This window comes from Galleria mellonella, unplaced genomic scaffold (genome assembly GCF_026898425.1).
Source record: "Galleria mellonella isolate WM207_F2 unplaced genomic scaffold, CSIRO_AGI_GalMel_v1 utg90, whole genome shotgun sequence".
NCBI classification, from domain to species: Eukaryota; Metazoa; Arthropoda; class Insecta; order Lepidoptera; family Pyralidae; genus Galleria; species Galleria mellonella.
The window spans coordinates 1531287-1548108 of NW_026442172.1; the positions used below are offsets into that span (position 1 = coordinate 1531287).

General features: G+C 29.6%; 2 protein-coding genes across 2 annotated transcripts in view; one reads left to right on the top strand and one right to left on the bottom strand.

The window, feature by feature from the left end:
- Positions 1–13751, top strand: LOC113509099 (circadian clock-controlled protein daywake-like). The gene is made up of 5 exons (XM_026892381.3): positions 1–173; positions 5861–6089; positions 11305–11441; positions 12101–12253; positions 12592–13751. Exons 1-5 carry the CDS (start codon positions 104–106, stop codon positions 12753–12755), a joined length of 753 nt encoding a protein of 250 aa, XP_026748182.1. The 5' UTR covers positions 1–103; the 3' UTR covers positions 12756–13751.
- LOC113523533 (uncharacterized) overlaps positions 13338–16822 on the bottom strand; it is a 19109-nt gene continuing 15624 nt past the window's right edge. The window contains exons 8-10 of the mRNA XM_052902358.1: positions 15742–16050; positions 14698–14867; positions 13338–14263 (exon numbers count right to left, since the gene is read on the bottom strand). Of these exons, the coding sequence (XP_052758318.1) occupies positions 14007–14263; positions 14698–14867; positions 15742–16050 (736 nt within the window). The 3' untranslated portion in view covers positions 13338–14006. The remainder of the gene's footprint in view (positions 14264–14697; positions 14868–15741; positions 16051–16822) is intronic.

Genomic DNA, 16822 nt, shown 5'->3' on the forward strand with positions numbered 1-16822 from the left:
TCAGACGACATATCCTCGCAGTAGGTGTTGAGCTCTTCATCCAAAAAGTTTTCCTCATTTATTCATTAATCGAAAAATACAGCAACAGTACTATACTCGTACGATGCAGGTGATATTCAGTTTTGTGCTGTTTGGTGTTTTTTGCAAAACACTCGGAGAAGAAAGTTTTTTACGTAAGTCAATTAAATATTCTTTCCATAGACAAAAAATTAAGAATTTCATAATTAAAGTAATATTAAAAATATTGTTTTTTTGTGATATATATTAACATTATTTATACAAGAGTTAAAAAACTATAACTCTTAAAATGTTTTTGTTTATATTGGTATTGGTGCTTCTCTATTATAAACAAATAAATTAGATAGTGAATAGATTTAATTGTTCGTTTGTTTATTTGTGATGGATAAGCTTAAAAAGATATGTTTGTATGTACAATAGATAACTTTAAAAAGCTATATTATAAGTGAGTTTCATAAGCTATATATTATTTTCGAAAATCTATCTACCCGTGCAAAGCCGGGCCGATTCACAAGTAGGCCTATAAGATTAAAACTCGAATAGTTATACAAAAAGCAGAACTAATAGTAATAAATTAAAATATAAAAATATAACATGGATACAATAAAAAAAAAAAAACATTGTACGTCATATGAGTATAGTTGGCCCATTTTTTTTAATTTTCCTTACCTTACTATCATAGCAAAACTCCATTTATATCTATATATATATTAATGGAATAATTCAGCAACGACTACCGTGTGAGCCATGACCTTATAGTCCCAAAATTGTAACTGCTGTAGGTTTTGTTTCACTCTTTGTCCTTTTGTCCATACATCTCAAAGTGTATACACAACCAAGAATTATATCCGTCATCTATGCAAAGTAACGTATTGTATGTTTGATGACACAGTAAGAAACTACTCGTATTATTAAATTTATTCTGTGGTAAGAAAACAATGGTTTACAAACATAATTATAACGATGATGAAAAATTGCTTTTCGTCCCCGGATGCCAATATGAGACGATAGTACATGTGCTAGTGAGCTAGTTAATATTCTCTTTTTATGAACAAAAATCTATGCGCAGTGGTGGAATATTAATCAATTATTAATAATGTATGATAAACATATGTATCACTGTATTACGTAGGTCTTGAACTGTAATCAGTTTTTAAGTAAAAGTTCTCCATATTTTAAATGTGTATGTATATGTACAGCGAATACAACTTTAATTTTGAGCCGATTTTAACAAATATTTTTGCAATCAATAAAGTTTTATTGTATTAACTTTATGACGTTTAATGCTACTATTTTTCTGTACGATATAAAATCCCATTTGCGAAACAACATCTACTTGTAAACACGTGACTCTGCGAATTAAATTCGAATATTTTCAATATAATGTATCTACGAAACATGCAATGTTCTTCGATATACAAATATCCTGGAAACAAATCCAGGATTGAAGTCGCTTTTTTGCGTATCAAAATATACTTTTTTATTATATTAATAGACAATATCATAATTATGTTGTCAATTGCATGATATAACCTCCTGATCTAAACATAGACAAAGAGTGGTAGCACGGGCGTAGAACTAACCATGTACCTATACAATTGAAATAATAACAATCATTGTGTCGATGGAATCATTAGGTACAATTTGAAATTGATAATCATTATAACGGCACAATAAAATTATGAACTAGTAGACAGTGTTTTTGCAATGACTAATTATTAAATACTAAATAAGGGACTTTTATTAAGTTTTTACAGACTATAGTTTTAAGTATGACTACGTCTGATATGCGATATTTCAATGAGAAATATCTGCCTTTTTTCTCAAACACAAAATGTTTGCGATTTTAATACAATTTGAAGGTTCAAGCTCGATTTAAATATTCCTCAATTTTGGTGAAGTAGGTAATCTATAGAAAATGGTGAGAGGGATTGTTAGTAGGATCTAGCGGTCCCATTTCTAGCAATCTATCCTAACAGGTCCATCTAGAGACAATGGGCGATCTGACCTGAGTATATCTTTGCTTATTATCCCTCGCTGCTACCCGGCCAGTGTAAACTATGCAAGGTTACATTCAATTTTAAATTATTTTCATAAAGTGAATAAAAATCAGACACAAAAGTAAATAATTCTCATTACTATGTCAACTCTCACTGCCATATTTATTTATATGTAACATAGGATATGTCATAATATTATTTATTAAAAATTAAGTGTTCGTTACTTCATCGATTAATTTTCACGGTTGTCTTTATATTTAATTTTAATTCATTGATTAAATTTCATGCAGCAGCAACATCATGACCATGACTCTTACAACAGGGTCAAAATATCATCATACTCGAACCAATCATCGTTGTAAAAATCTGCGACTATGCATATTAAAAGCAAAGTTGTATTGATTAAAAGAATTACGTAGATATGTACCATTATATTATATAATCAATCCTAACTTATATATTTATTATATTAATATGTATTATGTCTAGTTATTTATATATGTATTGTATGTGATTTATGCATGTATAATTTTTGTAAGTACGTTATTCTATATGTTTGTATGTTCATTTTTCTTAAAATGTATTATATTTATTTATTTACAAATTTTGTAAAATCAATGCATCGCCTTTTACTCTCTCTATTTAACGTAACAGTTGACTAGTAGAGAATGCCATCAGGCATTATGTACATATTTTAATGTCTACAAAAGTATAAACAAATAAATATGAAAATAGTAAGTCTTCTATACTAATAGTGTTAACGAGGTCTAGACTTAAAACTTGTAAGTATGATACCTCTTACTAATATTATAAATATGAAAGTGCGTGTGTTTATTTAATTGTAACTTCTTGGCACGTTAATGCGCTTACTGATCGTCATACGATATATGTAGTTATTGAAACAAAGAAAACGTAGACTACTTTTTATTTCGATCAATCAACATGTCCCAGTTACGCGGACGAAGTTACGAGTAAAAATTAGTAAATCATGTCATGCTGAAGTAACGATGATGTGTTTTTTGTAACCCGTTTGTTTAATATAAGAGAGTTACTCATTTTAAGGCATTTTAAACGCGTCACCAAACACGATCTGTTCAAACCGGCCCTTTTAATTGTGCCTTTATGTATTACAGCAGCCTACCTACAGTAATAATATAACAATAAGTTAATTTCCTACAACAGTAACAGTAACCTGTTAATCTTGTTCTGAATACAGCCTTCTCAAAAAAGGAACAAACAACAATAATAACAATCAAGATGTAAATCATTGTGATGTACCTAATTGTATCTTTATTGTTTGTATTTTTATATCCTAAATATAATCGTGCGTTTGTTTATTAATGAATAATGAGGTACTAAAGTTGTTAAATACATTAATTAATTGTCTTCTATATGAACCCTATTAGGGTGTTGCAAATTACATATATAATCATCATTACAGATAATTAATTACATGGTAAAATTTAGTGGAAGATAATCACAATCTGTAAAATATAAATAAGATTTTATTTCAAAAGTACATAACATTTTAAAATTATAATAAAGTAAAATTTAGCTTTCAATTGAAATCCATTATTCGTTTCGTCTTTATAACGGAAAAATTCTTGCAATATATTAAAACACTTTACATTTAGAAACCATTTTAATTTGATGATGATAATTGATCCTTTTTCTTGTTTTTAATATGTTTTAGTGTTTCATTGTAAATAAGTATCGACATGGCATCATTACATGGCATTATCTCTTGACATTTTAAATAGGCAACCAATTGCCATAAATTTTGGCGTACACGTGGATTTTGGAATGAGGAATGACATAGATATAAATAATACATGACATAAATACACACTCTTCATCCAAACGAACTTGTAATTAAAAACCAATTTTTGATAAAAATTTAAAGAATTAAGAAAAAGCATATTGAAACCTGAATATTAATTTTTAGCAATAGGTGTATAATTTGAAGTATTAAATATTTTTGAAGATTCTTTATAAGTAAAGAGTTACATTATCTTCATTTATTATATTTCCTCTCTTTTCCTAACAAAAAGATATATTGTGCATGACGCACCTCTGTAGTTACCTTTTTAATTTTCTTGAAACAAAGTATTTTTTGTAACTTGAGGCAATTGTCATGTTTTATTTGTTCACTTCTTTTCTTTTTCTTTTTTCTGCTTTGTAAAGACACCTTTGTAAAGACACTTTGTTTTCATAACAGCTTAAAATTTTTTCGCACGCATGTATTTTAAAATATACACTATCTATACCAAATTGGCAACATACAGCTGAAACTATAATGTAAAGTGAAATATTAAAATATTTGTTACGTAAGTCAAATATCTATTATATTTGACTTCGTTTAATCAGATTAACTGATTTAAAATCCTAGATCATCAAACCTAAATATTTATCTTAATTTATAGATACAACATCGCAGAACACAGCTTCATTAGCATTACATACTTAACATAAAATGTAACAAAAAGTGTGAGTAATAAAATAACTACTGCTATTAATTCGTAGGAAATACCTAGGTATCTATTCATTAATTGAATTGCGTTTGACGTTACATTTGCTCACGACAATCGCGACGGCATTGTTAGTACGTGAACCGAATTTTAAGTAATTTAAAGTACGTAGTCAGGCACATAAATAATTTGCAATTGATCGAGTCTTGAATGTTGAATAATTATGGTACTTTATAAAAAAAAAAACGAAGATATATTATCAGTTTTAGTTTAAGTGGCGTAAGCTGTGGAGCAAATAGTAATATATGTACTATTTGGTCCACAGCTTACGCCACTTATGTGCTTTCTTTACTAGTTCCAATATAGATATTTTAATAAGAGGTATTACAAATTATGACAATTATTGCTCATTTCTTTTTATAAACCTTTTGACGCTCTAGATTTTATACTTGATTTTATTTATAAGTTGATAAAATGAAAATAATGTTTCCCAACCTAAGGAACACGTTCGCTGTTTGTTCACGCTAATTTCAGATATCGCTCATCTGTTTTTACGAAATTTTGTAAATGTGTATTATTTACTCCAACTTGAGAAATAGGCTGAATCCAATAGGTGGTAGTACGGAGCAAAACGATGTTTGTTAGTTTAGCAAGTTATTTTATATATTGTCTTCAAAGATTAAGATAGCAAAAACATTTTACTGCGCATAAACAAATAATGTCTTCATTCATGACAAAACACATCTATAAATTATGAATGTTTCGTAGACACACTAGATACATTGAAAATATATAAATTTTAATTTGTACACAGAATCATGAGTCCTCAAGTATTCAATATAGATTTTGCTTCGCAATGTAAACACTTTTTGTTTAGTAAAACAGCACTTCAATCATCACAAAATCATTGTCGAACTATCAGAATCGATTCAGAATTGGTATTGCTATCGCTTAATATTGCAATTTTTTTTCACAAAAATTCAATGATCTCCGTAGTGCAATGGTGAGCATGGTGCTTTGCATAAATGTGATCTCAGGTTCGATTGCCAGTCGCACCAATTTAGGCAACAAACTTTTCTGCATTGTCCTGAGTCTGGAATAACGCTAAATGTTCTTTGCCTAGTTCCTCATAACACCATATCCTAATTTGAGAACCAGGCAATGAGTGTAATTGACAATTAGTATTATTTTTATTATTAACGAAAAAAGCAATTTTTTTTATACCACAAGTGGCAAACAAGCATACAGCCCACCTGATGGTAAGCGATTACCGTAGCCTATGAACGCCTGCAATACCAAATATATTACGCGCGTTGCCGATTTAAGATCTTCTTCATTTAAAATTTACTAAAACATGTTTTTTTAATTCAACAGCTCCATATATTCAAACATGCCACATAGATGACAAAGAAATATCAAAATGCATCAAAGAGCAAATAGAAGCCAGTCTCCCATACTTTACTAAAGGAGTGCCCGAACTGAACGTGCCTTCAATAGATCCTGTGCAATTGAATGACATCAAAATAGACGGAAATGGACTTCTTTTAAAGTTTACTAATGCTGAAATGCACGGGCTCAGTGAAAGTAAGCTTACAGATTTAATGTAAGTATCACTTTAATATTAATTTTTATACCACAATTGTTGCGATCAATAGCTACAATGAATGCCTGCATAAAAGATATTAAATGCACTTTTCTGATCCCCTATAATCCTCTAGGAGTTCTAATATCTACTAATCTTAGAAATATAACTATAGTGAACTTTTTTATTCATTTTATCAGACTCTTTGGAACATAAAAGAGTAATATATCAAATCTGTTAGTTTGTTTGTTACCTTTTACCGCCATAACAGCTCAGCTGATCTGCATAAAATTTGATATACAGACAATAGTCGGTATCTACATATTCCAGTCAAGCGGACTATTTAGAAAGAAGAATTATTTGTTATTATTTTTTTTTGTCTATAATGGATAAACTCAAAAAATACTTAACATTTTAGAAATTCTCTCACCTATAAAAAGCTATATTATTATCGATTAACGTAGACTGTATTTTATTTAAAAAAAAAAAAAGTGCGATGCCGGGATGTTCCTCTAGTCAATACCGGTTGACTGCTAGAAAATACTACTCTCAATAAATCCGCCTTTTGTAAATTTTTTTTTGCCAATAAAGTTATTTAAATGGATAAATAAATATAAGCATAAATAATATTATACACTAGCATTCACTAAATTCTATTAACCTGTGTTATGTTTCGATTTGAAGAATGGGATATAACAATGAAATTACAGGGTGCAGAGGCATAACATTTTAGTCCTCAGGAATGGTAACATGTGAAAGGTATCATGGGCGACACACTATACTCTGTTATGTCTATATATGGTACTGTTCATGTCTATAGTGACTGACCACTGATGACCACTTTCCATCAGATGGGCCGTCAGCTTGTTTGCTATTCTAAGTTGCATATTAAAAAAAAAGAAAATAAAAACCTACTATATCGAGTCTAGTGATAATAAATACATAATGTACTCATATATCCAAAAGAATTTAAAAAAGAGGTTTTCCATTCGACTGTATAATTATGGGTAGATATGTTACGCAATACTTCAATCCAAAATAATCTATTTTAATCGAAGTTGATTGCTTTTGTGTTAATGCTGTAACAGTTTTGGTAAGATTGAAGGTTTTAATAAGGTAACCTTGGAAATATATAACCTTGGAATTTCATCATCCCGGTACTAAGATATGAATCTATTAAGTATAAACAATAAGAGTTAATTCATTCCGCAACATGACAACAATGTATTTCAATAAATTATTACCTGTAACTAATAGGTTTTAGCAATTAGCTTAACTCTGAACCCGTGTATACTTACTGATCATTAATATTACCGACTAGGTATTATGTGCAACTATTAAATGAATTGCACATCAAAACATTATTTTATTGTGATGCAGATTAATTTTATTCTTTAATCCATAGATTTAAATATGGTTATAATACCTACTTAATATATAAAAATCCCATGTCACAATGGTCATTTAAGCTAATCTTTTACACCGCTGAAATTTTATAAATGTTTTGTTATTTCCTACTTGAAAGAAAGGATAATTTTATCCTGATGAAGATTACTTTTTTACCTGATTAAGGTTACATATTTAATGATAACCCGTTAGATGGCGGTAGCGAGCAAAACAATGTTTGCCGGATTGACTATAATAGTGTAGCAAAAAATAAATATTTAAAGATATACAGTTAATATTTAAAAATATATAGATAATTTAGTGATGTAGATTTCCACAATAAGTTATTAAGTATTTACGAGTGTTGTTCTTAATGATAGAAACTACAAATATTTCTTTTCATCCAGCATGCTTTTCGATGTTATCAAATTGGAAATAGGTGAAATAAACATCAAAAAGTATAGTACCCGTAGTACAGTATAAAGAACTAGACTCCTTAGACTGTGATATACAACAACAGTAACGATATAAATTCGATTTGATTTCAATTTTATTACAACAAAAATCAGTCAGCCTACAAATTCTCAAACTAGGACGGCTTATTTTGTGAAAATGCGTAATAAATATTTAAACGTATTACTTAGAACAATAGGCTGAGGACAATTTAGAGAAATTTATTTCCTTGATTCCCAAAACTGGCGGAACTGAAAAACAACGTTTACTTATGCAAAACATTGCTTACCGCTGCCCTAAAGAAATCGATAAGCCTTAAAATACTCTTCTATAAATCATTAAATTATTAATATGCAATAGAATACATAATATGTAATAGTAACCATATTCAATAAAATTTATAATATTAATCTAAAAGTCCATCTTAAATAATACTAAACTTTCAACGTCTTCAACTGACTTGAAAAAAAGGTAGAGGATCTCAATTCGGTTAAACTTTTTTATTATGTTTGTTACCTACAAACTCTGTCATTTATAAACCGATTTGAAAATTCTTTATTTATATTAAACTTTGAATGAATGAATGAATGAGTATACTTTATTTGCATTATACAATATAGGAAATAAGCAAGACAATTTACAAACACAACAATACAATTGTATTAGAACAGTAAGGCGGTCTTATTGCTGAGAGTAATCTTTTCATGACAACCTTAAGGTAATGGACCAACCTTAGGGAATGTTGCACAAGTTATCTTTGCTTATAGATAATCATCTTAGAAATTTTGTCAAAATCAATTCAATGGTTTGATTTTTAAATCAACATTAAAAAAAACTGGTTTTGCCGCGATTGAAATTGATATATTTTTTCGGGATGGATGTGGAAAATCTACTTGTGTCCTATTAATGAGAATATCCTAGTAGTATAATCGTAGAATTATAGTTCAACAAGTAAATATGTATATTAAGTTTTTACCATTTTAATCTACTCTTTTGATCGCAGTCTATTATATAAATAGGTTAGGTTCAAAAGAGCACGTTTGAAGTAGTAAGAACAATATACCTATTTAAGTACCTACGTAATTAAATATTTGTAGCATATTGTGTTTATCATGATTTATATGGAATTTTATTATCTGATCTTTGCTTACAAACAATATGTAGGTCTATAGGTGATGAACTAAACATAATGATACTAACCTAGAGATTTTACTCATAGATAACTTAAACGCGTCATTGACAAAGACTTTGAACTTTACAATGGGTAAATGATCTAAACAAGTGTTAATTATTAGAAAAATATGTGCTTGCATGCAGTTATTTACAAAAGTAGGTACTCTTTGTTAAGTATGCTACTTATCCGGGAAATGGTTTTACACTTATAAACAACTGTTTTAAATACATAAATCCTAATAACAACAAAGTTGATGATGTTGTTGTGTTACATTACCTCTTTGGTATCTATTTTTTTTTTTCTTTTACTGCATTTAAGTGAATCTTAGTAAAATATCTCAGATTCTCAGAATATTTAATATTTCTTAATAAATATAGATATAAATATTATATATATATATATTCATTACTGATCATACACGCTCCTATAAATCAGATTATCGTTTATTAAGATTTATCGTAGCGCGTATAGGCTGGGATTACCAGATATTTATCTTACCTTTCGTGTCAATAAATCAATCTTTTTGTGTTACCTATGGCATAAGCAACAATTTATGATAAATATACAATAATGAAGTCTGTTCTGATAAACCATATTAACAAAATAAGATAATTATTACTTAATCCTACTACTGGAAAAGTAACAAACATCCATCTATACGAGTATATCCTCGCATATATCACAAACTTGAGCGTTTATAATAGTATCAATGCAAAAGTTTGCGAGGATGTACGAATGAATGTTGAATCTTTCACGCCTAAATGGCTGAATAAAATTAAATTAAATTTAGTTCATAGCTAAGTTATATCCTAACTATTCTATATATAACCTACCTATGAATCAAATTTCATATACTGATTCACGTGGACGAAGCTACGCTAAAACATACATAAATGTGAATGTTGTGTTTATTTGTTACTTTTTGGCATTTTGACGACTGTACCAATCGTAATGAATTTTGTATTACACGTACTATTTTAGATAGAGTAGGACATAATAGTAGTAGATGTATAGACTACATCTTATCTTGGTCAATCAATGTCTCAGTCAAATTCGAAGGTAAATACTAATTAAACATTAATGATCAAATACTTAAAAATTTCAATATTAGTTCCAATAATTTGTCTAAGCAATAGACAGCGATTCAATCAGTAAATAATGTACGCTTAATTTAAACAAAAATTTGGTTAAAGACTTACCTATCACGGAAAATATTTATACCTAGTTCTATAAATGTTATACTAGAAGGTAAATCTTTAATATTTGGTTAAAAATATTCATAGGACATTGGACTACTTGTAGGCAGAGGTCTTTTTCATACCTATAAGTACTACATATCTATGGGTAGTTCTTGTACCTACCATAACATGTCATCTTTTGAAGTACGAAATCCAAGGTTTGTTGTCAATGCATACTTATATCTAATAGAACAATCAATATAAATATTTATTGTTTTTTTTATTCCTATAATAGGTACCTAAATCGAAGGCCAATGCTAGAATTGACAATTTGAAGTTAATTTATTTTCATTAATATCTTAAACATAAGTAGTTATATCGTTATATCAGTCATATAAAGAATCGCTGTTTAAAAAATTATTACCGCAGAAACTACACAGTACCTCAGTATTACTAACAAATCATCTCAATCTGAGAAGTTAGAAACTACAAACTCTCTATAAACAACTATCCTGACGGTAGGAAGAGCAAATACTCTAAAGTTTGCGGTCACATCACTATACCTATTATTATATTGAATACTAGATTTTCCCACAAGTTCATCTGCATGATCAGGATAAAAGCCTATGTCCTTCTTCATTCCAAATGTTACGAATATACTAAATTCTCTTAAAAATAAGTCGAGTCGTTAAAATGTAAACACGTTAAAAAACAAAATAAAGCTCACCTTCTCATTTATAATATTAGTAAAAGTTGGCTAATGTTTCTCTTTTTCACCTTAATATGTACTCTAATAATAATAAACAATAAATCAGGTTACTAGGGCTCAAATAAGAACACAGCCCGCCTGAGGATTAGTCATATTCATCGGTATTACACAGGAATAACAATTTCATCTATATAGTTAGGTTACAAACTAAGTAATAGTTCAATTTCATACTTATCCCTCACGGGTACCAGTATAGTAACGTATACCAATAGCGCAGATAGTTATCATTTCATTATTATCCATTACAACAGCTAATTAAAGTTAATTTCTTCTCAGAGTCAACGTCGGAACTGTAGATCAGGAATTCAGATTAACATTCAAAGGAAATTTGAATTTAACAGCATTGTACGAAGTACAAGGACGTATCCTTATTCTGCCAATCGAAGGAAACGGAGACGCTGTAGTAACCGCGCGTAAGTTTTACAAAAAAAATATTTTAAGTGGTCTATTTTAGGCCTACATAAACATAGTACACATTTCTATTATTTTAAAGTGACTTCAAAAGAGGTTAAAGTTAACTTTTATTTTTTTTGTCTCTGTTTTGCATGTCTGCTTGTTATGTTGTACACAATGTCTGTCCATTCAATTTTCATTCTTATTCTTCGTATTCTTTTTATAGGGACTATTCATTTTTCTATCATATTGGCTCAAATTGTTATATTATTTCAGAGAGGATACAATACGAGAGAACTAGGAATGTCATCCTTCATAAATAAAAATACGAGTACCTTTTCGATTGAGTTGCCATTTCTGAGTCAATTTTATTTTCTAATTTTCTTTATTAATTATTAAATACATAATTATTATGATAAATATATAATTTTCTTTGCAATTAATAGAATTCACTTTCATTGATTTCATATTAATTTTGTAACTTTGTCTTTCTTTGAGGAACAAATTTAAAATTGCAAAACAAACACGATTCCTCGTTCTAATTTCAAATATTTTCGGTATGTGCTGTCACAACTGAAGTTTCTGTTCTTTTGCGTAGTAAGATGTACTAAGCGATTACTTACTCTGTGATTCGTTGATGTTTCGTTTTATATATTGGTGATTTCATTTAAATTTTCAGAGGGCGTGGAAGTTGAAATTAATAGTAAATTAACCCAAGTGAAGGACGCCAAGGGTCAAGAACACTTTAAACTAATCACGCCTACCTATAAATATACCATAGAAAAAACAACTTTTGACTTGAAAAACTTGTTCAACGGTAACAAACAGTTAGGTGAGTACTTAATATGGATAATTTTATTTCCTAATATAGATAATTTAAAAAATTGATTAGTGTGGTTTTCACTAAGTTTGGAGTGAAAATTACTTAACATTAATAAATGCTTAAGTAGCTACAACGAATTTCTATTTTTAGAAATCCATGTCATAAATTTATGCCATAAAAATAGATACATGCATATAAAAAGATCTAAAAATAAAAAACATGTTCCTATTAAATAAAAAAAAACTGGTAAAAATATCGCGAAATATGTACAAAGAAACATGCCTACAGTACAAATCAAGTCTTCCTTTCATAGGGTAATTAAAAAAGAATCTAATATTTTTTTTCAGCTGAAACAACTCTTCAGTTCGCGAATGACAATTGGCAGCAACTGATGGACGATCTCGCGCCACCCGCAATTAAGCAGATCGTGCGAACCTGCGTCAAAGCCATCAATAAATTCTTCTCCAATGTGACAATTTCTAGAATAATTAGAGGTTATAAACCCATTTAATTTCGTCCGTCGTGATATTCAAATAAATTTCCAGCGTTTCGTTATCTTATAGATATATAGGTGCCTATTTAATAGTATGATATTTCTATGATACAAACAACTCGTCGAATTTCTACCAGTCAATAAAAATAAATATATAATTAATTTATATTAAGCATTATATAGGTAGTAACAGTCTACCTCAAGTGCCATGAAGTGCAATTGTTGTGATTGTGATAATGCATAACTGGTATAATTAAGCTTTTTAATAATTTTTGCTATCAGAGGTGTCGAGACTTAAAATATACATTAAAAAGTTCGGTAACAAATACCTGTAAATGTCACAAAAGTATAGATAGAAAAAATAGTAATTAACTATTAATTTTTTTTTTGGAAGATTTTTTCCAAAAACAATATTCTGTGTAGGAATAATATTTCTAATTAGAGCTATGAGCCGCTATTTAAATATATATAACATTTATTTCATAGGAAATAACAAGAGCGATTCCCATCACTCGCGCAGGATATGTCATATCGTATTTTTTTATAAAGTACAGTTAATGTTTATTTATAATTATACACGTGTGATATGAAATAAAAATATTCTTTAATTTTAAATATATTTTTATTTGGAAACTTTACCGTATTGAAATTACACATGGTATGAATAAAAGTATTCAATAACTCCTTTTACTAAACTAGACGTTATTTTGCGGAAATGCATGTCACTGCTTGGTTGATTAAAATTAGTTTGTTTAAATCCGGTACCATTAGTAATAATAACCGCAATTGATCTTCAAATGTTAGCAGTCGCACGCATACTGATTGTAGCGGAATTAAACAAAATTATTTTTATAAACTAACGAATCCTTTACTAGCATGTAACTTTGAAATATCTAAAATTATAAAGCGTGATAGATAACAATTTACACAAATAAAAACCTAATATAATTTAATAAACTACTGACTGAGCCTTGCTTTGCACGGCGTTTTTTTTTTTTTTTTTTTTAATTAAAACACAGCCAACGTTTCATGCTAATAATGTAGTTTTGTATATAGGTGAAAGAATTTTTAAAATCGGTTTAGTATATTTTTAATTTGCCCATAACAAATAAGATTAAATGTATTTATTTTATTAGACCTATATTTTAGATAATTCTTAATCAGTAGTTACATATGCGTACATAATTAATAATTTTATTTCTATATATTGTTCATAATTGTTTTCATAAAATGGAATAAAAAAATGAAAAACCTAAGCATTAACGAGGACTAAGGACGAGGTTGAGCAACAGGGCTAATAACATCGAATTGAACAATATCCTGAGTTGATGATGATGTCGATGTAACCGATGACCTGTCATCTTGGATTTGCATATTCGCTACACTTCTACGACCAGGAAAATTTATTGACAAGTTTGGAATTTTCCATCCACGCTTATAACCAACGAATCCGGCCAAAATACCAACCAAAACTAGAAGTCCAATGACCATTCCTATAATACCTGCTCGGGAGAGTGGTGCAGACTCTGTAAAAGAAATTATTTTATTACTATTATTTTCTTTATGGTACTAAGATAACATTTCAGTAAATTCTTAGTAACAACAAGTGTATATTGCTTCGCAAAGAAAACCGTTTTATTCATGAATACACCGAATGGCATGGCGATCTAAAATCAATTAATCAAAAAATCGATATTTTATACCAAAAAAATTGATTGTTTATTTGATAAATCATAATGCATTAAATCGATAGTTCACCCTAGAAAAATCGAAGTTATATTTTTTCTGTATTATTAAAAACCACACAAAAGGGCTTCATAAGACTTCCTTTTTACCTTTTTGGTACGGACCCCTAAAAATACAGACAAATTGAAAGCCTACTTGTTTTGGAAATCGCTTAAAAGTACGATTTATTTCTTACTAATTTTTATAACAATTTATCAATTTAAAAGGTACTTACTATCAAAGTACACTACAATAACGTCTCTAGCCTCCATCTGACTTTCATTGATAACAGCTGCACATGTCCATTCTCCTAAGTCTTGTGCGTGTACTGGATTTATCGTTAGTGAACAATCTCCATAATCCAGATGTCGCTCTGGTGTAAAGTAGTAACGTTGTAATATTGCACTAAAATTAATAACATTTATTAATAAAAAATAACTATGCATTTATTACCAAAAAATAACAGATCAGACATATTACTTAAAGTTATACTATTAAAAGATTGTATTACCATCAGCTCCCAATCTAGGTTAAACCTGTATCTTAAGAACTAGTAATAACTGGAGTAACTCGACAATTATACAAATAATCGTATGCCTTCAATCTCGAGAAACGTAAACAAAAATTTAAACTCAGTCATAGCGTGTTTGACAATAAACAATATTTACAGAGTGCTACGTTAACAGTACAATTATAAAACCCAATCTTAGTTATATTACAGTATATCAAACAGTACCACGATTATATCAACTCGACCTGCACGATCCCCCTTCCTTCTTTCCGCCAAATTCAAATTAACTTATATTTTTAAATGCCGTAAAAAGTCCACTGCTGGATATAAGCCTCTCCCATAAGGAGGGTGTTGCCAATAGTTGCCATGCTTAATAGGCGGATTAGCAACCGCAGTTAGGCTTCGGTGATGTTTTAAGAGGGACGCTGATACCCATCTCTCGACCATTAATTCCCTTAATCTTACAACTCCCACGGGACAGATAGGGAATTTGAATTTCAAGCGTGTAGTCTCTTCTCTATCAAGATGAATTAATCACTATGGACACACTGTCCTGATTTCATTCTCATCTATCAACCCTCACTGTATAGTGATAGCGCAGGCAGATTTAACATTTCAATTTCATGTATTTAATAAAAATCGTAAATGTGTTGTGAGGAAATAGTTGATACAGGTGGCTTAAGACCGTTCTATAATTCCGGAATTCATGGAAGACGGTCCAGCAAAGGTCAATAAACGGGTAAAATAGTAATGATGACTTGTACTTACTTTTCTTGCGTTACACTCGAATCTATTGTAATACCTAGGTTTCTTGGTGATAGGAATCGGCAATAATTCAAAGGTTTGTTCCCATTTGACGTATGACAATACAGTGTAGCCTCTCCGCCGATATTAGCAGGAACTTCGACTACGTTGGCTGCAAGTGGACCAGTAACGCGAACGGTTACTTGATCTGTCAATTCTATACCCGAGTGAGTTGTAGGGCCCATGTGACAGGTCCACTGTCCGGCGTCCTCTTTCTTGACGTGCGTAAATGTAATTCCACATTCACCAGTCTGAAGACTCTCTCCTGTATACCTTTTAAAATGTATTCGTAAGTAGGTATATTAATTATGCGACATGATAGTGATCTAACTATATGGTAAAAAAATCCTAATAATATTATCATGATTTTCCAAGTGCGTCTGTCGAAAGAAATAGATACCTAATTTAATTACTGCTGTCTTATCTACAAACATTTTGTTATGATGGATAAGAAAATTTATTATCTAATATATAAAATTCTCGTGTCACGGTGTTTGTTACCAAACTCCTCCGAAACGGCTTTACCGATTTTCATAAAATTTTGTGTGCATATTCGGTAGATCTAAAAATTTTTTTTATATTTTTTGACAACATTTTTAATTGTGTTTTAAATATGATTTAACATTGAAAAATACATACAACTTTAAATTTTCTACGTTTTACGATCAACCCCTGTATTTTAATCGCGATTTTTATATTTCGCAATAAGTGGTAAAACAACGTTTACGGGGTCAGCTAGTCTATGGTAATATATAAAATTCTCGTGTCACGGTGTTTGTTACCAAACTCCTCCGAAACGGCATTACCGATTTTCATGAAATTTTGTGTCCATATTCGGTAAGTCTGAGAATCGGCCAACATCTATTTTTTATACCCCACAATGATAAGGGTGACTCACCACTAAAAATTTTTTTTATATTTTTTTGACAAAATTTTTAATTAAATATGATTTAGCATTGAAAAATACATACAACTTTAAATTTTCACCCTTTTACGATCAACCCCTGTTTTTTAAGCGCGATTTTTATATTCCGCAATAGGGTTT